This window comes from Scaptodrosophila lebanonensis, unplaced genomic scaffold (assembly GCF_003285725.1).
Source record: "Scaptodrosophila lebanonensis strain 11010-0011.00,11010-0021.00 unplaced genomic scaffold, SlebRS2 tig00000024-arrow-pilon, whole genome shotgun sequence".
In the NCBI taxonomy this organism is placed as follows: Eukaryota; Metazoa; Arthropoda; class Insecta; order Diptera; family Drosophilidae; genus Scaptodrosophila; species Scaptodrosophila lebanonensis.
The window spans coordinates 2501804-2519749 of record NW_022060538.1 but is presented as its reverse complement, the minus strand read 5'-3'; the positions used below and the strand labels follow the sequence as shown (position 1 = coordinate 2519749).

The 17946-nt window shown below is 39.3% G+C and overlaps 9 protein-coding genes across 12 annotated transcripts in view; 4 read left to right on the top strand and 5 right to left on the bottom strand.

The window, feature by feature from the left end:
* The window catches only part of LOC115620218 (phosphofurin acidic cluster sorting protein 2), a 42593-nt gene extending 40971 nt beyond the window's left edge, over nt 1-1622 (top strand). For both annotated transcript variants that reach the window (XM_030513358.1, XM_030513357.1), the window contains 2 exons: nt 49-165; nt 236-1622. In XM_030513358.1, the coding sequence (XP_030369218.1) occupies nt 49-165; nt 236-366 (248 nt within the window). In that variant the 3' untranslated portion in view covers nt 367-1622. The remainder of the gene's footprint in view (nt 1-48; nt 166-235) is intronic.
* Nucleotides 1623-2739: 1117 nt separating this feature from the next.
* On the top strand, nt 2740-4394 carry LOC115620221 (vesicle transport through interaction with t-SNAREs homolog 1B). Of its 2 annotated transcripts, none has more exons than XM_030513361.1 (2): nt 2740-2939; nt 3938-4394. In XM_030513361.1, the coding sequence occupies exon 2, from the start codon at nt 3959-3961 to the stop codon at nt 4331-4333; it is 375 nt and encodes a 124-aa protein (XP_030369221.1). In that variant the 5' UTR covers nt 2740-2939; nt 3938-3958; the 3' UTR covers nt 4334-4394. The 2 variants fall into 2 exon arrangements, with proteins under 2 accessions (XP_030369221.1, XP_030369222.1); XM_030513362.1 differs by lacking the exon at nt 2740-2939 and adding an exon at nt 3050-3096.
* On the bottom strand, nt 3056-3740 carry LOC115621921 (ras-related protein rab7-like). The gene is made up of 2 exons (XM_030515765.1): nt 3561-3740; nt 3056-3496 (listed from the first exon to the last, which is right to left on the bottom strand). The coding sequence occupies exons 1-2, from the start codon at nt 3738-3740 to the stop codon at nt 3056-3058; spliced, it is 621 nt and encodes a 206-aa protein (XP_030371625.1).
* LOC115620219 (UPF0692 protein CG33108) lies at nt 4296-6356 on the bottom strand. Its single transcript, XM_030513359.1, has 3 exons — nt 5668-6356; nt 4690-4786; nt 4296-4626 (listed from the first exon to the last, which is right to left on the bottom strand). The coding sequence occupies exons 1-3, from the start codon at nt 6171-6173 to the stop codon at nt 4402-4404; spliced, it is 828 nt and encodes a 275-aa protein (XP_030369219.1). The 5' UTR covers nt 6174-6356; the 3' UTR covers nt 4296-4401.
* Nucleotides 4880-5530, bottom strand: LOC115620222 (U6 snRNA-associated Sm-like protein LSm3). The gene is made up of 3 exons (XM_030513363.1): nt 5370-5530; nt 5204-5317; nt 4880-5146 (listed from the first exon to the last, which is right to left on the bottom strand). Exons 1-3 carry the CDS (start codon nt 5388-5390, stop codon nt 4970-4972), a joined length of 312 nt encoding a protein of 103 aa, XP_030369223.1. The 5' UTR covers nt 5391-5530; the 3' UTR covers nt 4880-4969.
* A 337-nt stretch (nt 6357-6693) lies between the features above and the next one.
* Nucleotides 6694-8978, bottom strand: LOC115620220 (ras-related protein rab7). Its single transcript, XM_030513360.1, has 5 exons — nt 8847-8978; nt 7849-8100; nt 7573-7791; nt 7378-7515; nt 6694-7314 (listed from the first exon to the last, which is right to left on the bottom strand). Exons 2-5 carry the CDS (start codon nt 8026-8028, stop codon nt 7225-7227), a joined length of 627 nt encoding a protein of 208 aa, XP_030369220.1. The 5' UTR covers nt 8029-8100; nt 8847-8978; the 3' UTR covers nt 6694-7224.
* A 358-nt stretch (nt 8979-9336) lies between these two features.
* Nucleotides 9337-13935, top strand: LOC115621391 (protein UBASH3A homolog). Its single transcript, XM_030515031.1, has 9 exons — nt 9337-9543; nt 9746-9986; nt 10050-10245; nt 10463-10564; nt 10966-11135; nt 11192-11519; nt 11576-11925; nt 11988-12525; nt 12630-13935. The coding sequence occupies exons 1-9, from the start codon at nt 9437-9439 to the stop codon at nt 12866-12868; spliced, it is 2271 nt and encodes a 756-aa protein (XP_030370891.1). The 5' UTR covers nt 9337-9436; the 3' UTR covers nt 12869-13935.
* Nucleotides 13924-16296, bottom strand: LOC115621392 (uncharacterized protein CG5902). 2 transcript variants are annotated; one of them, XM_030515033.1, is made up of 4 exons: nt 16213-16296; nt 15928-15973; nt 15612-15868; nt 13924-15515 (listed from the first exon to the last, which is right to left on the bottom strand). In XM_030515033.1, exon 4 carries the CDS (start codon nt 15271-15273, stop codon nt 14479-14481), a length of 795 nt encoding a protein of 264 aa, XP_030370893.1. In that variant the 5' UTR covers nt 15274-15515; nt 15612-15868; nt 15928-15973; nt 16213-16296; the 3' UTR covers nt 13924-14478. The 2 variants fall into 2 exon arrangements, with proteins under 2 accessions (XP_030370893.1, XP_030370894.1); XM_030515034.1 differs by having other exon boundaries at nt 15612-15871; nt 16213-16278.
* A 93-nt stretch (nt 16297-16389) lies between these two features.
* Nucleotides 16390-17827, top strand: LOC115621393 (transmembrane protein 179). The gene is made up of 3 exons (XM_030515035.1): nt 16390-16579; nt 16891-17034; nt 17121-17827. The coding sequence occupies exons 1-3, from the start codon at nt 16470-16472 to the stop codon at nt 17575-17577; spliced, it is 711 nt and encodes a 236-aa protein (XP_030370895.1). The 5' UTR covers nt 16390-16469; the 3' UTR covers nt 17578-17827.
* The last annotated feature ends 119 nt before the right edge of the window (nt 17828-17946 follow it).

Genomic DNA, 17946 nt, shown 5'->3' with positions numbered 1-17946 from the left:
TTTGGAAGTCAACTGAGCGGCAGTTCTTTAATATTGTGATCCTTGTAGTTATGCGTTTGGGTAAGAAGAAGGATAAAGAACGTGATCTCGAGAAGGAGCAGTGTGTTGAGGGCGTTGCTCGTTTGATTTGCTCACCAAAGCAGTCGCATCCCGTGCCGCTGCGTGGTAGGTCCCTCTCTCCATTGCACTTTCTTCTATTATATATATATATATGTATGTGTGTTTGTTTTTGCAGTATATATCGACGGCACCGAATGGACTGGCGTGAAGTTCTTCCAGCTCTCCTCGCAGTGGCAAACGCACGTCAAGAATTTTCCAATTGCACTCATTGGTTGCACACCAATGTCCTGTGCTGAATTATCCTAGTCATTTTAAACCCTCTCATATACAACAACTGGAGACACAACAGACATTTAAACACAGACACACACATATATACATATAAATACATATACATACATACATACATACATACAAAAATTGAAAGCAAGCAACATGCTTGCACGGCAATAAATAATATACATACATAAAACGAAGAAGAATGATAATTTATTGTATAATTACATATACATATTTGTAAATTTTTAGTTCGTAAACACTTAGGATGTAACTCTAATTTAATTTTCGGTATGCAAATCGTGAATTTATCAGATACTACGTTCAAGCCAAACGCTACATCACAAACACACTCATATGAACAGCCCACACTCCAAAACATAAGAAATATATACATACTACTATACATACATAGCAAGCATATTATAATTTTCAAATAAACTCAAAACGTTATTTTATTCAATTAAATACCGCGCGTCAAAAATATCGGAAGAAATTATAAAAAACCTAGTAAACCTATTTGTAGTTACAGTTAAAACAAATCGAAGGAAAATATTGGTCTTACAGTATATAGCCCCAAAACTTTAGCTGTCTATATAGTATATACCAACATATTAAAAACATATGTATATCGCTTACGTATCGTGAACTACCTATGTATGTATGTTGAGATAGGAATTGTTGTCAAATCGTTTGGAAGGCACGACTAATGGCGTTTAACGGGTCGATCTCAACTCGCTCAAACAACGATCCTAACTAGTGGTACGCAGGAAGCAAAGTTAAGGCTACAATTACTTGGCAGACAAACACTTACTTATGTAACCAACCCGTCGTTTATGTCCTACCTAAATCAAACAAATGACATGTACGTCGGACTATATATAATATATACATACATATACATATACCTATCTACAAACATATACAAAATGTGTACTACTCTTATTGTTGTGACTTTTGAAATTTCGAATTGTGAACAGTTTATGGCAAAAATTGCATTAGTAATGTTATATGATATCAATTATACCAAACTATATATTCATGCATCTATATAATGTGTATATGGAACAAATAGAAAATTGGAAAGGCAAACCACATATGTATGTATTGTATGTAGTAGATGAATGCAGATTGCAGGTTTATTGTAAAAGTTACAAATATTGTTTTCCATTTGAACTGGAATCCGAGCATTGAGAGAGTGCATAGTGAAATGAAAAAGCATGTAAGCTCTATAATTTCTAATTTTATTACTAAATATATTACAGTTAAAGAAGAAACAATCTAAATTGTTGTTTTATATAACATAAAGTATTTGTTTACAGCATCCGAGAAGCTCGATCAATAATTGCTTCATTTATGACAAGCATAAACCTTGAGCCGCCGCATTACGAACAAACTGTTTTTGTTTACAAAGTGATGGACATGGCGTTTGAAATGAATAGCCACTAAATGATCTCTTAGTTAGTTCACTTTTGGTTTTGAACTCATCAGTGATTGCCTGCCTATGGCATCTCCTTGTCACCACAAACGGTACCGGCATCTTCTGGAAAATGGCTTTATCACTTTACGATATCAATACCTCTAGCAGTATGTCAGGCGCCATGACTTTGTTCTTGCATCGATCACATGTTTTTTTTCAATCGTATTTCATACTCAAATGCTAGTTAAGATGCTGACTATTGTATATTCGAATTGGGATCGTTTTTGGACTTCTGAATTTATACAGAAAGGGTACATTTATAAGTTTATTGCGTGCCGGACTCTTTTTACATAGTTGCGCTCAACTATAGCATTCCATTCTTGTTTAGATCATTTATTAATTTGTTTGGATAACAGCTGGCAGGTCTTAAATTTAATTTGAAAATGAATTATTATGAGTTTTTCCCCGTATTATACGCATATGGGAAGAAATATAACTTTTGTTTGAATTTCTGCTTGTATAAATTTGCCCAGCTGTTAAATATTATCTTCATGCGTAAGATCTACAATGGAAACTGAATCCCAAACAAACTGTTCTCTATAAAGAAACAATATTAAAATATATTAAAATATTTGTAATTCAACGAATAAATAAAAGTACCAATCAGAAGGAAAATATGAATTACCCAACACTGTTTTTATTTATGAAGCGCTGATTTGACAACAGGTGTCCGAAAAATTAATGAATACATTTTTGGATGAGTCGCAGGCCAACCGAGGGTAGAATCCGCGGTGATTTTCGTAAAATGCTGTTAATCTAATGTTTTTTACAATTTTAGTTTACGCAAATTCGTAATTTTTTGTTTGAGAAATTGTAAATAATCGGTGGGGCTGCAACCCATTTTTCGAAGCAATCAGCTGTTTTTCCATAGTAATCGCAATCGAAGTTCCCAGAACAGATTTGTTTTCCCTTAATTTCTACAGAATTAGTAAAAGGACATTCCACACGCGAAACTTGATTTACATTTTGTACTGCTGCTTAATTCAACGATTTGTTTGCATTACAACAGCTGTAATACTATCGATAGCTTATATAGTCCCGATAGAATTTGTGCATTCAGTAATTTTCCTTCATATGACGCAGCTGCCAAAGCTTCCTGCGGGATTTTTATAATCAAGAGCAGGTGAATAATATCGGATTGTTGTTCACACAACCATTCTGAATAACCAACAAATAAATAAATTCTTTTTATAGTCTTTTATTACGCAGTTTTGCAATATAGCAAATTAGTAAAATTAGCTATTTACAGCATTTTTCAGAAGTTTTATCTGTTTCTAATGGTGGGGACAAAGTGATTCTATCAAGATCCTGCGGGTTACTTTGTTTCGTGTCGCGCTGGAGAGCTTTTTCAACAACGGCTCTAAAAGCCAAGTCAATATTACTGCTATCTTTAGCTGAAATCTCATAATAGGGAATGTTGTTATTTAATTGACACCAAAGCCGAGCTTGACGCTCCTGCACTTGGCGATTTTTCAGATCGGTCTTGTTGCCAAATACAACAAAGGGGAAATGCTCAGGATTTGCCGGTTCCGTTAGTTTTAGGAACTCGTCATGCCAAGTCTGCAAATTCTTTAATGAATTTTTATTCGTCACATCGTAGACCAGCACACAACAATCAGAACCACGATAGAAACTTGTGCCTAGTGAGTTAAAACGTTCTGCTCCAGCTGTGTCCCATATCTATTAAGAAACGCAGCTGTATACATTTTATGGTTCTGACAAACAAAGATCCATCTGTAATTACCTGAACTGAGACCACTTTATCATCTACAAGAATCCGTTTGGTGAGAATTTCCACTGCAATCGTTGCTTGCGTGTTTATAGGAAAATAGCTGTTCGAATATTTACAAGCTAGAGCTGTTTTTCCAACGCCAGAGTCTCCTAATATGATGACCTTTAGCAATGATTTCTGTTCGACAGCCATTCTACTGGCGTTTTCCTGCGAATGCTTGAAGTAATAGTTCGTGAGATTTTAACTCGTAGTGCATTTAAAGAAATTCATATCGAGTTTCTTGGTTTTGCCATAACCACAAAGGGCGACCCGCATAGAGGCAGTGAAACATTTATATTTAAGTAGTCATGGATTACAAAGCAGTTAGTAACTATTAAATTGTGTTACAGATTTTGTGACACACGTTCAAGATGTCTCACGGCGGCTACACTCAACTGCCCAGCGGCAGCAACAACAGAGATCATGACCAGCAACAACATTTAGTCGTGGACACATATAGGGTCCTCCACAATATGAAGAACAGTCTGGACCGTTCTAATCAAATTGCAAGTGAAACGGAGCAAATAGGTACAGAGGTGCTTTCCGATTTGGGAACTCAGCGGGAGTCATTATTACGCACTACAGACCGGCTGGAAAATATAGATCATGAAATGTCGGAAGCTCAAAGAACTATACGTAAATTGAGCCGCAGTGTGCTTCATAACAAAATTGTTTTAATATTGATTATAGTGATAGAGGTGTTAATACTTATTGGCGCATCAATTTTAAAATTTACTAAATTTTGAAATTGTCAAAATTATAATTTGGCTTTAAAAATAAACAATCTTCCATTAATTCGTATGAAAATATGCTCTTAGCACACATGCACAATGGGCAGAGGCAAACCGTTTACTAGGATTGCACGTTCCCTCAATCCTAAAACACCACCTATTCCACCGGGGGGTTGTACAAAAAGAGTGCTGCACGGATAACCTTTAGGCTGTGCGAACTCTTGAAGATTCCCATTACTTTCGCTCAAGACGTCCAGCGACCAAACGGCCAAATTACTCGATTTTCCATGGCGGGCAATAACAAAGAACTGGAAATATGAAGTTTTTAAAAAATATTAGCGAATAGTTAGAAACTATCAATCCAAACAAACCTTATCTCTTGAATCAATCAGATAACCTAAGACAAGGGCCCAATGAGCTCTATGGCCAGTTTTCAAACAAGGCGCATGATTGACATCGGCGTCGTACCTACAGCGGTACACAGAATGTTAAGGAAAACAAAATTCATAAAACAATAAGCGCGGTATTACTGTGAATTAAGTAAAAACAATTCAGTAACAATTTTCAGTTTTAGTCTAATGGCTCACAATGTAAAACTCTTTATTTATCGATCTAAATGAGGAAGAAATGTGTAACATAAAACTCTTATGTCTAGCCCACTCGCATAGGAGGCGATACCAATATGACACCATCCCCACGCACAAAAAGCATGGGTATTGTTCTTTTTGTCGTTTTGTACACTTCCTCATACGTTTCCTCATCAATTTCTACAGTAGTTACTGTCTCTTCGGCATCACCAAGCACCATGTTCAAGTGCTGATCGAAGGCCTATATGTCGAAAAGAAGCATTTTTATAAGTGCGCCATAAGCCGTATGTTAACTTACGTGTAATCGGCCACGCAACTCGCGTTCATTCCTCATCTTTACGTACACCTTCTCATCCAAACTCAAGCGTATCAAATCAAGGGGCTCCTTCACCGGCAGAATAACCTGGCTGAGCTGCAAGTACACAAGTCAGCCAACCACACAGAATATTTTAAGTAAAACGTACCTGCTCCTCCTCGGTGGCCATAAATATCGCTATTTATAATTTCAACGATTGCCAAACAACAATTACAATTTGCAAATAGTGTGCCTTTTTACCGCTGAAAACCACAAACAACTCGGAAATCACTTGGCAGCACTTAATGTACCTTTTGTACAATGAACCGAAAACTTGACGATTATCGTGTACCACGAATTATCGATAACAGCCAGAGTTTTTATTACCCCCCAGTAGTATCCATACTTCTCTACATGAACTAGTGCTCATTTTTTGAAGCTAGATTTCTATTTTTTGAAAAGGATACGGAACTAGCAGACAGCCTCCAGCTCGCAACAATTCCTTGACCTTGTCGCAGCACAAGCGTCCCTTATACAACTGGCACTCACCAGGCCCAAGTAGCAAGTGTTTTCGCGTGAGTTCAAATAAATATTGCGCACTGAAGATTTCACCGTTCAAAGTATAGCCTAAGGCCTTCGCCTCCGCACACAGTTCTGAAGGCGTTGTCGTTCTTTGAGTGGCATTCAGTAATATGGTTAATGCGGTTGGGCCACAGGTAGGTCCAACTTGTAATAGGCCTGGGATGTCATAATATTGACACTGCTTCGGTGCATCATTCTCGCACACGCGATTAAAGTAGCAACCTCTCTGAAGTTCTGGGTGTTCCCACGCCCATGAACACTCGACAAATCCGTTATTTGTAATGGTACGAACAGCTTCGTCCCTTCCAAAAGTTTGAGATGGGTTTCGCAAAAGGGACCCTAGTGGCGGCGGTGGTGGTGCCGGTGGCACCACTACTAACATTTTTGACATACGCCGTTGAAATCGCGTTAGGCTCGTAACGAAATTTATGTAAAGCTACATTTGCATGTGTGTGTATGTTGGAGCAACAGCTGACTGCAAAAACTATCGATGCAAGTATCGATAGTATCGGCGGTTTAAACCTAATCCATACGCAATTCTCAATTTATTTAAAAGTTAATTTTTATTTTTAATATTCATCTTATGTCGGTATGTAAATCTTATTGAGTTTTGTTTAATTTTTTATTGTACAATCTAAACATAAAATCAAATTTTCAAGTATATGTAATCAAAATTATATTAGTGGAAAAGTACATAATACAGATTCTAAGCAAATAAACATATTTTTAAAGTAGAGCAAATTCACCCTGTTTACTAAATAGTAAAATAAACTAATACAAATTGACGCTCGAATGTATTGTACGAAAATGTCTATCAGAGCAAAACGGAAAGCTGCTTAGCCAAGGCTTGGCCAATCAAATCAAATTATGGATATACATACATACATATGTATGTACAAAATTTATTACAATTAAAAGTTGTCTATTATGTTTTATTAAATTTACAATCACAAGATTTTGTTTTTTCTTTTTTAGATTTTTGTTGCTGCTGTCGTTGCAGGGGCTACAGCCACTTGCGTGCAAAAATTTTACTAATTAATGGCAAAATAGTACTAGGAGGGCATGCAGAATATGTAAAAGGTATGTTTTTAAATGTATGGGGTAATACGAGTAAATAGACCATATTCATGTGTATGTGTGTCCGTCAAGCGTCTATACTTTAATATAGTATAGCGGTTACGTAGGTAGGGTTGGATTCTTCTCAAAAGCCCTTTAAATCTGCTGCTGTAATGCGTTAAGTTGTCTTGAATTTAGCATCTTATTACCACTTTAGTTGCTGAAATTATTTCACTTAAGGTTACAACACGCTCTCAAATTTTAGTTTTTCCCAATTCGCTTTTATGCTCAATATTACGCTGCACATTAATAATATAAATTGTTTAATTATCCACTTTGCGTTGTTACTGTTTTTGTTTCTGAAGTTAGTTCTGCAATCGATTCTATTAGCATTGACAGTTGTCAGCATTGCCAGGACGATTATTTCTATCAGAGTTTAGGCGTATCTGATCGGGGAATTCGTTATAAATCTCAGCCTGAACACAAAAAAAGAGTTCAATTTAGTGCCGTTAAAAGCAGCTTTTTCACAATATCCTTACCTCCGCCTCCTGTTGCAGCGCGTTTTTGGCTATAGTTTGAAACGCCATTTCCACGTTTATGCCCTCCTTGGCAGAAGTCTCATAATAAGGTATGTCGTTTTTCGATTGGCACCATTGCTGTGCACGTCGTGTAGACACCTAGCATAACAAGAAACTAGATAAATAAAAAACTGAGGAAAATAACATTCGACTTACTTGACGATTATCCAGGTCCACCTTGTTGCCCAGAACAACAAATGGGAAATGTTCGGGATCCCTCGGACTGGCCTGTATCAAGAACTCATCACGCCATGAATCTAGATTCTTAAATGAATTTGGTGCCGTCACATCATAGACCAGCACGCAGCAATCGGCGCCACGATAGAAGGCAACACCAAGTGATTGAAAGCGCTCCTGGCCAGCTGTATCCCAAATCTAGCGGCAAATGTCATATGACTAAACAAACAAAGGCAAGTTCTAAAGGGTACCAACCTGCATTGTGACCACGCGATCGTCGACTACTACTTCTTTTGTGCAAAAGTCTGCTCCAATTGTTGCCTTATATTGATTAGAGAATCGTTTGTTTACATATTGGTTCATAAGCGATGTTTTGCCCACGCTACTGTCTCCCAATATAATGACTTTCAGCAAAGATTTCTTGCGGGTCGCCATATCGTTGTTGTTGCAGTTGCTGCTGTCGTTTTTTTTAGTGGTTTCTGTTGCCTTATGCGGGGGGTTTGGTTGCTTCAAAATAGACAGACATATCGATTCAAGTTTAAAAATATGCACTTAACGCTGTCATAATTTGATTATGAGGCTGCTTCCGTTATCAGAAGCGACTCGGATTACCAGAATATCTTGCGCAAAGCTTTCAGCTTTGTCTGATAAACAAAATAATAAACAATTGCTTGAGCTCATTCATGACCATGACTCATCGCCACGCATTATGTTGGACTACTGATCCTCACTATCAAGCGCTGCCCGCATCGAGCCAACGAACATTTGATGACGATTAATTAGGCGTCAAATGCACAACGGAGAAAGTGACAAAGGCAACAATGAACTAATATTATCAAGGCCAATTATTGAGCTGCGTAATCAAAACAAAAGACTAGACAGAACAATATTTTGTAGGTCTTGCGAAAAGAAAACGCCCTTCGAATTCAACTGTATTTGTACCCAAGGGGAGTGTGTAGTAATTATTAATAATTAAGTCAAACATTTTTCAAAATGGAAAACAAATAAAAAAAATATGAGCGGAAGCAAAAAAATTGCGAGCTTAGCCTCGCACCCGCACTATCCCGCTGGTCCACAAGTGACTTGTTTTTGTGCACAACTACAGAGGCATTTGCATTTGTGTGTGTGAGATTAAGACTCCACTGGCATTTTCCATACTGCTGCGTAACACAATTTTTTCTCAATTTTTTCACAGTTGCCTGGCATTTGTTTTTTGCTCGCTGCAAGCAATTAAAGCGAATATTTAAACTTACAGTTGAACTACACAATTTTTCGCTATCGTACGCACTTATTACTGTACAACTACGCAGTTAATTTTGGTAGCGTTGTTTCTCAGACTTATAAATACAATGTTTTCCTGTTTCTTTATGCTCGATGTAATCGATACTTTTCGGTCGATTCACAAATATCGATAAGCACAGGGCGATATACAATAAGATATTTTCAGTGATTTGATAAACCTGCATCAGCCGCTAACAGCTGCTTAAAGCGGTTCAGTTGTAAACAAAACTAATGTCAGGCAATTTTATGTTAGATCCAACACAAGGGATTTTATGGAATTTAATACCTTAAATTACAACAAATGTTTTGAAGGCATTGTTCCCATTGAGAGAAATATTTGTAATATTTTAAACCATTCTACATCAATGAACTGCGGAAAGTGCAGCTAGGGCTTTCGCATTGATGCATGTCAAAGTTATCGGCAAGTAGTTATTATTCCATACATATGCAATAGATGACAACTGTGCATTCAAATTGATAAATTATCAAAGAAAACAACTTAAAATTCCTACCAAGAGGGAGTCCAACTGCCAAATCCATACCCAGGAGGCATTCCCTAAACATGGCTACGTTGCCGCCGCGAAAGAACCAAACGCCTACGCGTATCTCGAAGCAGCATCTGACGCCGCTGCAAACTCTGCTACAAATGGGCTTTCCTAGGCATAGAGCGTAAGTAACATATGTATGTATGTACCTCGTTTCCCTGTAGCGGCTCATTTGTCAACTGGGACAAAATTAGGCAACTGCCCAGCAATGTTCGATCACACAATCCACAATACGATACGGGCAAATAAAAGAAATACGCAGATCCATTTATTGATTATTTCTCCCTGTTCTACACCTACGTAAATATGTACGCCCACACCCATAGCGAAAAGGCTCTAGCTTCAACAGGCAATCGAGGCGTGCAAATTGCCTCGGACTGGCTGCTGGCCCATGTAAACGATGCCACCTTGGACGAGTGTGCACCACGAGAATATATCATTTATGCCTGTCCCACTGGGCCCTTTTTGCAGCAATTGGAGGAGTTCTGGTCGAAATCGCGACTGATGTGCGGCTGGAATGGAGCTCACAACTATGTGCCACACATAACGCTCGTATCATTCTTCAAGGCAAGCCAAACAGTACAAGAAATTTTGTAAGTCATTTCTAATTTCCCACCATTTAATGAACAGGCTCCGGACGAATGTTCTCTTCAATTGTCAAAGGCTCTTAAGCAGGTCGTTGACATGACCGGCGCAATGTTGGATCGGCCGATTAAATTAGAACCGTATATGAGCCAGAATTTCATGGGCTTCTTTGTGTCCGAAGAGGATGCGAATTATCTGAAACGCCTCGCTTTGCAATACGTCAAAGAGGTTTCCAACTCAAGTATGCATATGGTGCCAGTAAAAAGTATTATTGGTGCACTCCTATTTTTGGGGCTTTAGTTTTTTGCAAAATCTGGTTTTCTGTTCTCTTTCGTTCCTTTTCGGTTCGGTTTGGTTCAGTTTCGGAGTGGCTTACGGTTTCGTTCTCTTCCTATTTATCTGCCTGCATTACTAATCTGTTGGGCTGTTGTATGCGAACGGATAACGCATCATCACAGTTATAAGCGATACGTACGAGCAACTGGACGCCATTGTAGCCTGCTTTCCCTGGTGTGGCGCTGTCTCCTCAGGCACACGCTGCATACCACGCAGCAGTCGATGTAAGCGCCATCTAATTCCAATAGATCAATAGATTAAGACATGTTCCGAACTCTAATTCCACACTTGATCATTCAAAATTACAGTCTACTTTGAATCATTATATTTCATAAATGACTTGTGGCTTATACATTTTATCGAAAGTTTGAATGAAAAATTGTTCAATGGAAATTGGAAACATGTCTGCATACTTATGCTTGAATTCTTCACACCTCATGCATGACTCAAAACCATTTCCCCAACACACATAGACACCGTAGCAATCACACAAAACATTCTTATCTTTATCATTTAATTGCTTTTAAGAATGACGATGCTTATTTCGTGCATGCAATCACTATTTAAGGTTCGCTCCATAGGGTCGGCAAGCATTGTACTAATAGATGCCTATTATTATTCGTAGCCATCTCATTGGAGCCGCACGTAAAGAGTCTGCACTTGACGCTCGCATATCAGTTTCCGCAGGCACAATTTAATGCACTAAAAGCACTTGTGGAAACACTTGACGCCAGCTGCGCATCCAATTGGGAATTGCGGTTGTACTCACGCGATCCGAGACTTGCCACTAAACAAGTTAGCAAGCAATTCAATTTACAGCAAGCATTGTCTTAACTCTGTCGGAATTGCAGGTACAAAAGGTCGTTTATCCGCACAGCCCGCACGAGACGGATGAATTGGAGTTGCGAATAGGAGACTACATTTATTTAAACAGCGAAGCAGTTGACAGCTCCACTGACGGCTGGGCCGAAGGTATATCCTGGCTAACAGGTAGCGCTGGACATCTTCCTGTCAATTACACCGAACGCACAGCTGAGTCGGACGCCTGGACACTTCATCGCGTGGTGCAACTGTCCAAGAGCATAACACCATCGCTTACATCTGCTGAGGACCTGGATATAGTGGATGGTCGCAGCATATCCACAGAGCCTGAAGATCGCCAGCGGGAAAGGCAACAGAGTAGGCCAGTTTGTTGCCGTCAATGAATTTATTTTATAACTCGTACATCTCTCTAGGCTCAATACAACCAGAAATTATAGAGGGCTCCTCTTTCACAGAGGAATCCGAACAAAGTGTTGAAAAATACTTGCGTCAGACACTGCAACCTTGTTTGGAGCTGCAGCTGCTCAACAATCACAATCTGACACATCAGCACAATCCACACACGCCCACAATTGAAATCACAGCGAATATGTCATCATCTGGCTCATTATCAGTGCCCAAGCATGCTGACGAAATAATGGTAGAGCCACCACAGCCGCAGGCGCCGAGGCCGGACGACACATTGAGCGTTCATTCGGAGCACTCGCATTCGTTTTCATTACAACATGCGACATCCTTGTCAGGATTCGGTAAAAATCGTAAGGTATGTAATCTTCAATTAGAAAATGACATATATCTTACTTAATTCCCGCATTGGTATTGTAGGTTTATATAATGCGCCATGGTGAGCGAGTCGACTTCACATTTGGCACCTGGATACCATATTGCTTCGATGAGTTTGGCAACTACGTTCGCAAGGATCTGAACATGCCTAAAAATTTGCCACGGCGCAAGAATAGCCCAGAGGGCTGGCAGAATGACTCGCCGCTGACAAATGTAGGTTTGTTTCAGGCACGCCTCACTGGCGAAGCTCTGCTAGAGGCACAGGTGCAGATCGATCATGTATACTGCTCACCGTCGTATCGTTGCGTGCAGACCTGCACCAGCGCACTGGAAGGACTAAATCTAAGTGGCGAACATAAAATTAAGTTGGAGCCTGGCCTATTTGAGTGGATGGCCTGGTATCCGAGCGGTGTACCCGATTGGCTAAGCAAGAACGAGCTTAAAGAGGCGAAATACAACATTGATTTAGATTATAAGCCGATACAGCCCGCCGGCAATCTAACCTCACAGCTAAAGGAGTCCACTGAGGAGTTCTACACACGTAACCACGATGTGATTTTGCAGATATTAGAGCAGACAAGTGAGTGATAAACTAACAAAAATTTCACAATTTTGTATTTTATGTACATATGTATATAGTAACAACAGTACAGCTCGTTTAATGCATCTTGTCTTTCTTTGTAGCTGGAAATATTTTGGTTGTGGCTCATGCAACTACCCTGGACACATGCTCACGACAACTGACAGGCGGAGCAGCACGGAGCACCAACGAACTGCGTCAGGTTATACACAAGATACCCTACTGTAGTCTAGCCGCTGTGGAACAGGTGGAGGGAATGTGGAAGTTGGTCGAGCCCGATTGCCTACCCATTACACACTCGAAGAATCCACGCTTCGAGTGGAACGCTCTGGCGACCACATAGTGTTCGTGCTTGGAGCAGTTTCTTTGCGTGCACTGAGACTGGAGGTTATAGCACACAGAAACTCGCCTCACTCAAGAGACCCATATGATACATATATACATACATGCATACATAAATATGTATGTTCGTATATACACACACACAAACACACAACAAAACAAGTTAAGTCTTCGAACGTGTGTCTGCCATGCGACGAGTTTTAAGTTAAACGGTTGTTTTTAATTTATTTGTATTACTGCCAGACGCATATTGTTGCGCCACATAAATTCATTGTTATGCATACATATGTATGTACATACATATGTATGTATAGTGGCTAGATACTATATATTTTCGAAAAATAATATGCACGTGAATGTACACCGCTTTTTCAAGTTATGATGATTATGCAACATTTTTATGTATTGATAATGGAAATATTAAGATACAAGTAATTACGCTCATGCTATAATAATTATACACAATTTTTATACGTTGATAATTGACAAGATAACAACAAAAAAAGAAAGAAAGAAAACGCTCAGCTTCATTTGTGTTGCGCTCGCTATAAAGGGCAAAAGTTTTAAATGCAGCAAATGAGCTACAATATGTACTAGATCGAGGCATAGTTAATTAATTGACATTAACCATTAGAGAAGTGCTTCTTCAAAATTGAAATATTTGTAAACTGCATTCATATAGGTTTTTATGGCTTAGGCTTGATTTAGCATGGCCAGTTATTAGATTAGTTGTTAATCGGTTTTGTTAGGAAGGCTCAAATTACCAAGACACTTCCACATACATACATACATATAGAGAGAACATAATATGCATTGACGAATAGCTCTTAGAAATCGAAGATTTAACGACACACGAAAATAAAGAGAACATATACATACATATGTAACTTTATAGCAGAGACCGTGATGATGTTTTACTTCTGGAATGCTGGGAATGAAGGAACAATTCTTTTCATTACTCTGTACGGCTCTGGAGAAAGAAGCCGCCCATTTATTTATTTCGCATAGAATTAGTATTATAATTTGTTATAATTGTTAAAACTATTTAATATAATTGTTAAACTTGAATTTGTGTATTTTTAAGTTTTTGCTTCGTTTTCATTTTTATTATTTTTAGGTTTTTATATATAGCAAGTATATGGTTTAACAGTAGAAACCAGCAATTGGGGGTACGATAAAAAAGAATTTGAGAAAATGTTTAACTTAAAAGGTAACTAATTTTTTGTTTTTGTAAATTATTTCTAATTGATTTGATTGCTCAACGACGTTTATACTAGTATAATAAGCAAATATGCATGTTTGTATAAAAGAAATTGTGTTAAATTGATGCCACTTTCTACCTAACACAGTCGCAGCCTTCAAGCTTAAAACGACAACAAAATGGGTGAAAAAAGAAAATAAAGAGCTGATTAACTTCAAATATTTTAAGAAGCGAACAACACGGATGTCCGTCTTAATTCAAGCATAGGGTAAAGTATCCGAAATACCGTTGTCACGATCCGCGTCACCCTGGCTAAATTCAATGGCTAGCAGTAGGAGGAGCACGACGAGCACTATGCCCGCCTTGAGCCAGGACGATCATTGGTGCTCCACCTCCGGTTTGTCTAATTGTTAGCACTGCACCTTGCCAAATTGAGCACTGCGTCGCTCCAGTTGCTCGCGGTACTCCTTGTAATGCATTTGAATCTCCTGTGAGCGATAGCGCGTTAGCTTGATGGACTTGCGTAACTCCTGAGTTATAGCTGCTCGGTAGCCGCCCTTGCGTAGCAATGAGTCAATAGTTTGCGTCTGATCCCAGCCCTGTTCGGTGGCCACCTGCGGCAGGTAGGTGGCTGTGCGTTTGCAGCCACGCTCCGTAAGAAACTCAATGCGTATGCCATGCACCCCGAGCTGCCAATCCAGATGACCTTGTGCCTCCTCAAAGTTCTGCAGAATGGACACAGAGACGGTCAGTCGCGGCAGTTCGTCACGCGAAATGGGTGCGAAGCGAGAGTCTTTAAAGGCGCTGGTTAGCGCATATTCGCGCAGTCCGTTATGCAACTGCATGGCACTGAAGGTGCCAATGCACCCACGCAGCCGCTTGTCGCGTCCAATCTTCCAGGTGACGAACAAGGGGTAGGCATCATTACTAAACATAGGCACGCCCGGCCCGTCGATGTTGTTGAGCTCACAGTCAAGCACCTCGAAGCAGAAAAGACACATGTCCGGCACGGCGACACGATCCAATGGCTTCAAGCTGTGGCCATTTAAATAGCGTTGCTGATGGTGCAGCACTTGATGCTGCTGCTGGTGGCCGTAGTCGCCATGCCGATCGTCACCATTGCTCTTGGAATGGTGCGGCTGCTGCTGATGCTGTTGGTAGTTGTTCTGGTGTTGCTGGTGGTTGTTGTAGTGGGAGTTGGACATTTTGTTGTAACCGTAGTCGTTACACTCGTTAAGTTTTTATATACTAATTACAATATTTTTAAATATGTGTTTTTATACTTTTTATAGTTAATGGCAGTGCACGTTGATGATCTAAGTTCAATTAACAAAAGAAGAGGACAACGAAAGACAAATCTCTCTTTCACTTTCCTAGCATGCAAACTAACTGCCAGCCAAGCGTATCAGCCTGAATCTCGTCCAGCGTGTCAACGTCGTACTGCAAGCTACAACAGAATACATGTATTTATTGTTTTTGTTATACTGTATCTAGGGTTCATTTGCATTGCCATTGAATGGGGGCGCGTGCCCTTTCTCCTTACCCTGACTATGAGGTCACCTGCCACCCTGTTTCTTCGGTCTGCGCGGCGCACGTGGACACAGTTGCCTGCCTGCACTCAAACTCTGACTCAGCTCTTTGTGCTGCTACAAACTGTTTGCATTGAACAGCTTGTACCTTGGTCGTCGTCGTCGTTGTTTTGGTTGCTGATGTTGCCGAGACATTGGCTCCCCTGGGCTGGCTAACTCAAAGACGCAACATTGAAAAACTGACCGTTCCCCTTCCGATTTGTCTCTGCTGCTGCTGAACAAAATGGTTTCAGTACAATTTTAATTTCAGCTCTTCTGTATGCTGTTCACCTTTGTTTCACAGTAAGTTATTGCAGTCGCAATCTCAATCTCATTGCTGTGGATAGACATAGACAGGAGAGAGAAGAGAAAGCAAAGCGTATAATGCATTTATTCCATTCTTTTTAATTGGTCTTTGTTCACATTGCATTTGCATTTCTCATACACCAACAACTAGCAGCACAAGCTCCCGATAAGAAAACGCACGCAATACACGTGCAAAACACACATGCGATAGAATCAGCTTGTGGTAATGCGGCTCAAGATAATAAAATTAATAAATTGATAAACATTTACCTTCTTTTTCTTCTAATTCTTAAAATGTAAACAAAATTTACAATTTTTTACGAGTATCAGAAACTAGAGATGGGCCGTAACCAGTGCTGCCAGTCGACCTAAATCGACCTATAAAATATACTAAAAAACTACTAGCCACACAATACACACTAACTTGGTGCATCAGCTGTTGCCTTCTGTGCTTGCAACTTGCAAATAACTACACACAAATTACATTTATTAAAACATAGTACGTATTTGGTGTTGGGCGTTTCAAAATGGCACTGGCAAATAAGTTGCTGCTCAGCCAAATTACTGGTCATATAATATTGCTAATACTCTCATTTTGCATTTGGATACCACTCAGGATAAATCTGCATGAGTTTTGGTATGTATTAATGCGCAGTTATGTACATAAATTCGTATGTACATAAATATATACATACAGGGTGCGCCATCTTTTATGTCGGTCTGTAAACATTGAATATCTTTGAAAATAAACAACCGATTTTCAAGTATGAGATATTTTTATTTAATTTGGCTCTGTACAATTTCTTCAACTGAGGTTTTCAACACTGGTCTAATCAAGTCAATCGGTCACTAATGACAAAGTTATTCAATATTTACATACCGACATAAAAGATGGCGCACCCTGTATGTATGTAGTACATAATTCAGAAATGAGTAATTTCGTTCTAGTGACCACTGTCTGCTTTTTACCACCGGAAAGTGGCGCGAGGAGGATGGTATGTTTGATGTTAACTGGGCCTCTGATGGATTCTGCAACTTCTCCTTTCTAACGGGCATAGCTCTATCGTGCATTTCCATACTCCAGATCATTCGGTATGTATATATCGACATATGTATATATCTGAGACAATTGTTTAAAAAGCTACATACATACATATGTATCTATGTATGCCTTGCAGATTCTGGGTCATGAAATATGCGGATGCAGAACCTTCATTTTTGTCCCTGTTTATCGATGTTGTGCTGGGAATTTTTATGCTGGCCATCTCAATTTTATCAGCGATATTTATAACACTTGGATTCATTGTGTGGTGCGACGGAATGACCGAACGTTTTCCATCATGCGAGACATCAGCGGGTCAGAATGTCATACGTGGGGATACAGAAAAAATTGATACTTCTAATTTTTACATGGAAATGGGAACAGCACAGTTTGGCGCATGGGTTTCCTTTGCTACATCAGTGGGCTTGGCCGTTATTGCGCTCTTAAAGCTAATCAACAACCATCAGGTGCGCAACATTAAGGTCTCCATGTACCTGGAACGTCAGCGTTTAGTTAACCAAGGGCAATCCGATGGTCGATCGACGCCCCCTCTCGCATCGGGAGCTTCGTCAGATTCAGACAACAACAAATAGTTGCCGTATATAGCCGGTCAGGAATTTATAATCATTTACGTATGTATTTCTGATATTGTGCAACTTCATTATCATAAGTCATATAATCTTTATTCTCACGAGCGAAATTGAGAGGTCTCACCGTGCTTGATCTATGTAGTGCAATCGCAGTTATTTTAAAGGCTCTCATATTAATGTATAACTTTATATTTAAGACATTGAAGTGATATGTATATCTATGTATTCCAAATATTATCGATTTAATTGAAAATTTTATTGTTTTACTTTGGGTAGAAGTGAGGAATGTATTTTTAATAAAATGCATAAGTACATACTTACATCTGTTTTGAGTCGCCGGATGTGAGACTCCCAAGCCCCCATAATAGAACA

Bases quoted from the DNA above. Each gene is read 5' to 3' on its own strand.
- LOC115621921 (XM_030515765.1), bottom strand. From the start codon at position 3,740: ATGGCTGTCGAACAGAAATCATTGCTAAAGGTCATCATATTAGGAGAC. The intron at 3,497-3,560 runs GTAATTACAGAT...GTTTCTTAATAG, and splicing joins ATAAAGTGGTCTCAGTTCAG to ATATGGGACACAGCTGGAGC.
- LOC115620221 (XM_030513361.1), top strand. From the start codon at position 3,959: ATGTCTCACGGCGGCTACACTCAACTGCCCAGCGGCAGCAACAACAGA.
- LOC115620222 (XM_030513363.1), bottom strand. From the start codon at position 5,390: ATGGCCACCGAGGAGGAGCAG. The intron at 5,318-5,369 runs GTACGTTTTACT...GTGTACTTGCAG, and splicing joins TGGCCACCGAGGAGGAGCAG to CTCAGCCAGGTTATTCTGCC. The intron at 5,147-5,203 runs GTAAGTTAACAT...TTCGACATATAG, and splicing joins AGTTGCGTGGCCGATTACAC to GCCTTCGATCAGCACTTGAA.
- LOC115620219 (XM_030513359.1), bottom strand. From the start codon at position 6,173: ATGTCAAAAATGTTAGTAGTGGTGCCACCGGCACCACCACCGCCGCCA. The intron at 4,787-5,667 runs GTATCCTTTTCA...GTACCGCTGTAG, and splicing joins GGAGGCTGTCTGCTAGTTCC to GTACGACGCCGATGTCAATC. The intron at 4,627-4,689 runs GTTTGTTTGGAT...TCATATTTCCAG, and splicing joins TGATTGATTCAAGAGATAAG to TTCTTTGTTATTGCCCGCCA.
- LOC115620220 (XM_030513360.1), bottom strand. From the start codon at position 8,028: ATGGCGACCCGCAAGAAATCTTTGCTGAAAGTCATTATATTGGGAGAC. The intron at 7,516-7,572 runs GTAAGTCGAATG...TTGTTATGCTAG, and splicing joins TGGACCTGGATAATCGTCAA to GTGTCTACACGACGTGCACA. The intron at 7,315-7,377 runs GTAAGGATATTG...TTTTGTGTTCAG, and splicing joins CGCTGCAACAGGAGGCGGAG to GCTGAGATTTATAACGAATT.
- LOC115621391 (XM_030515031.1), top strand. From the start codon at position 9,437: ATGGCTACGTTGCCGCCGCGAAAGAACCAAACGCCTACGCGTATCTCG. The intron at 9,544-9,745 runs GTAAGTAACATA...CCACACCCATAG, and splicing joins GGCTTTCCTAGGCATAGAGC to CGAAAAGGCTCTAGCTTCAA. The intron at 10,246-10,462 runs GTATGCATATGG...GCATCATCACAG, and splicing joins CAAAGAGGTTTCCAACTCAA to TTATAAGCGATACGTACGAG.
- LOC115621392 (XM_030515033.1), bottom strand. From the start codon at position 15,273: ATGTCCAACTCCCACTACAACAACCACCAGCAACACCAGAACAACTAC.
- LOC115621393 (XM_030515035.1), top strand. From the start codon at position 16,470: ATGGCACTGGCAAATAAGTTGCTGCTCAGCCAAATTACTGGTCATATA. The intron at 16,580-16,890 runs GTATGTATTAAT...ATTTCGTTCTAG, and splicing joins ATAAATCTGCATGAGTTTTG to TGACCACTGTCTGCTTTTTA. The intron at 17,035-17,120 runs GTATGTATATAT...TATGCCTTGCAG, and splicing joins TCCATACTCCAGATCATTCG to ATTCTGGGTCATGAAATATG.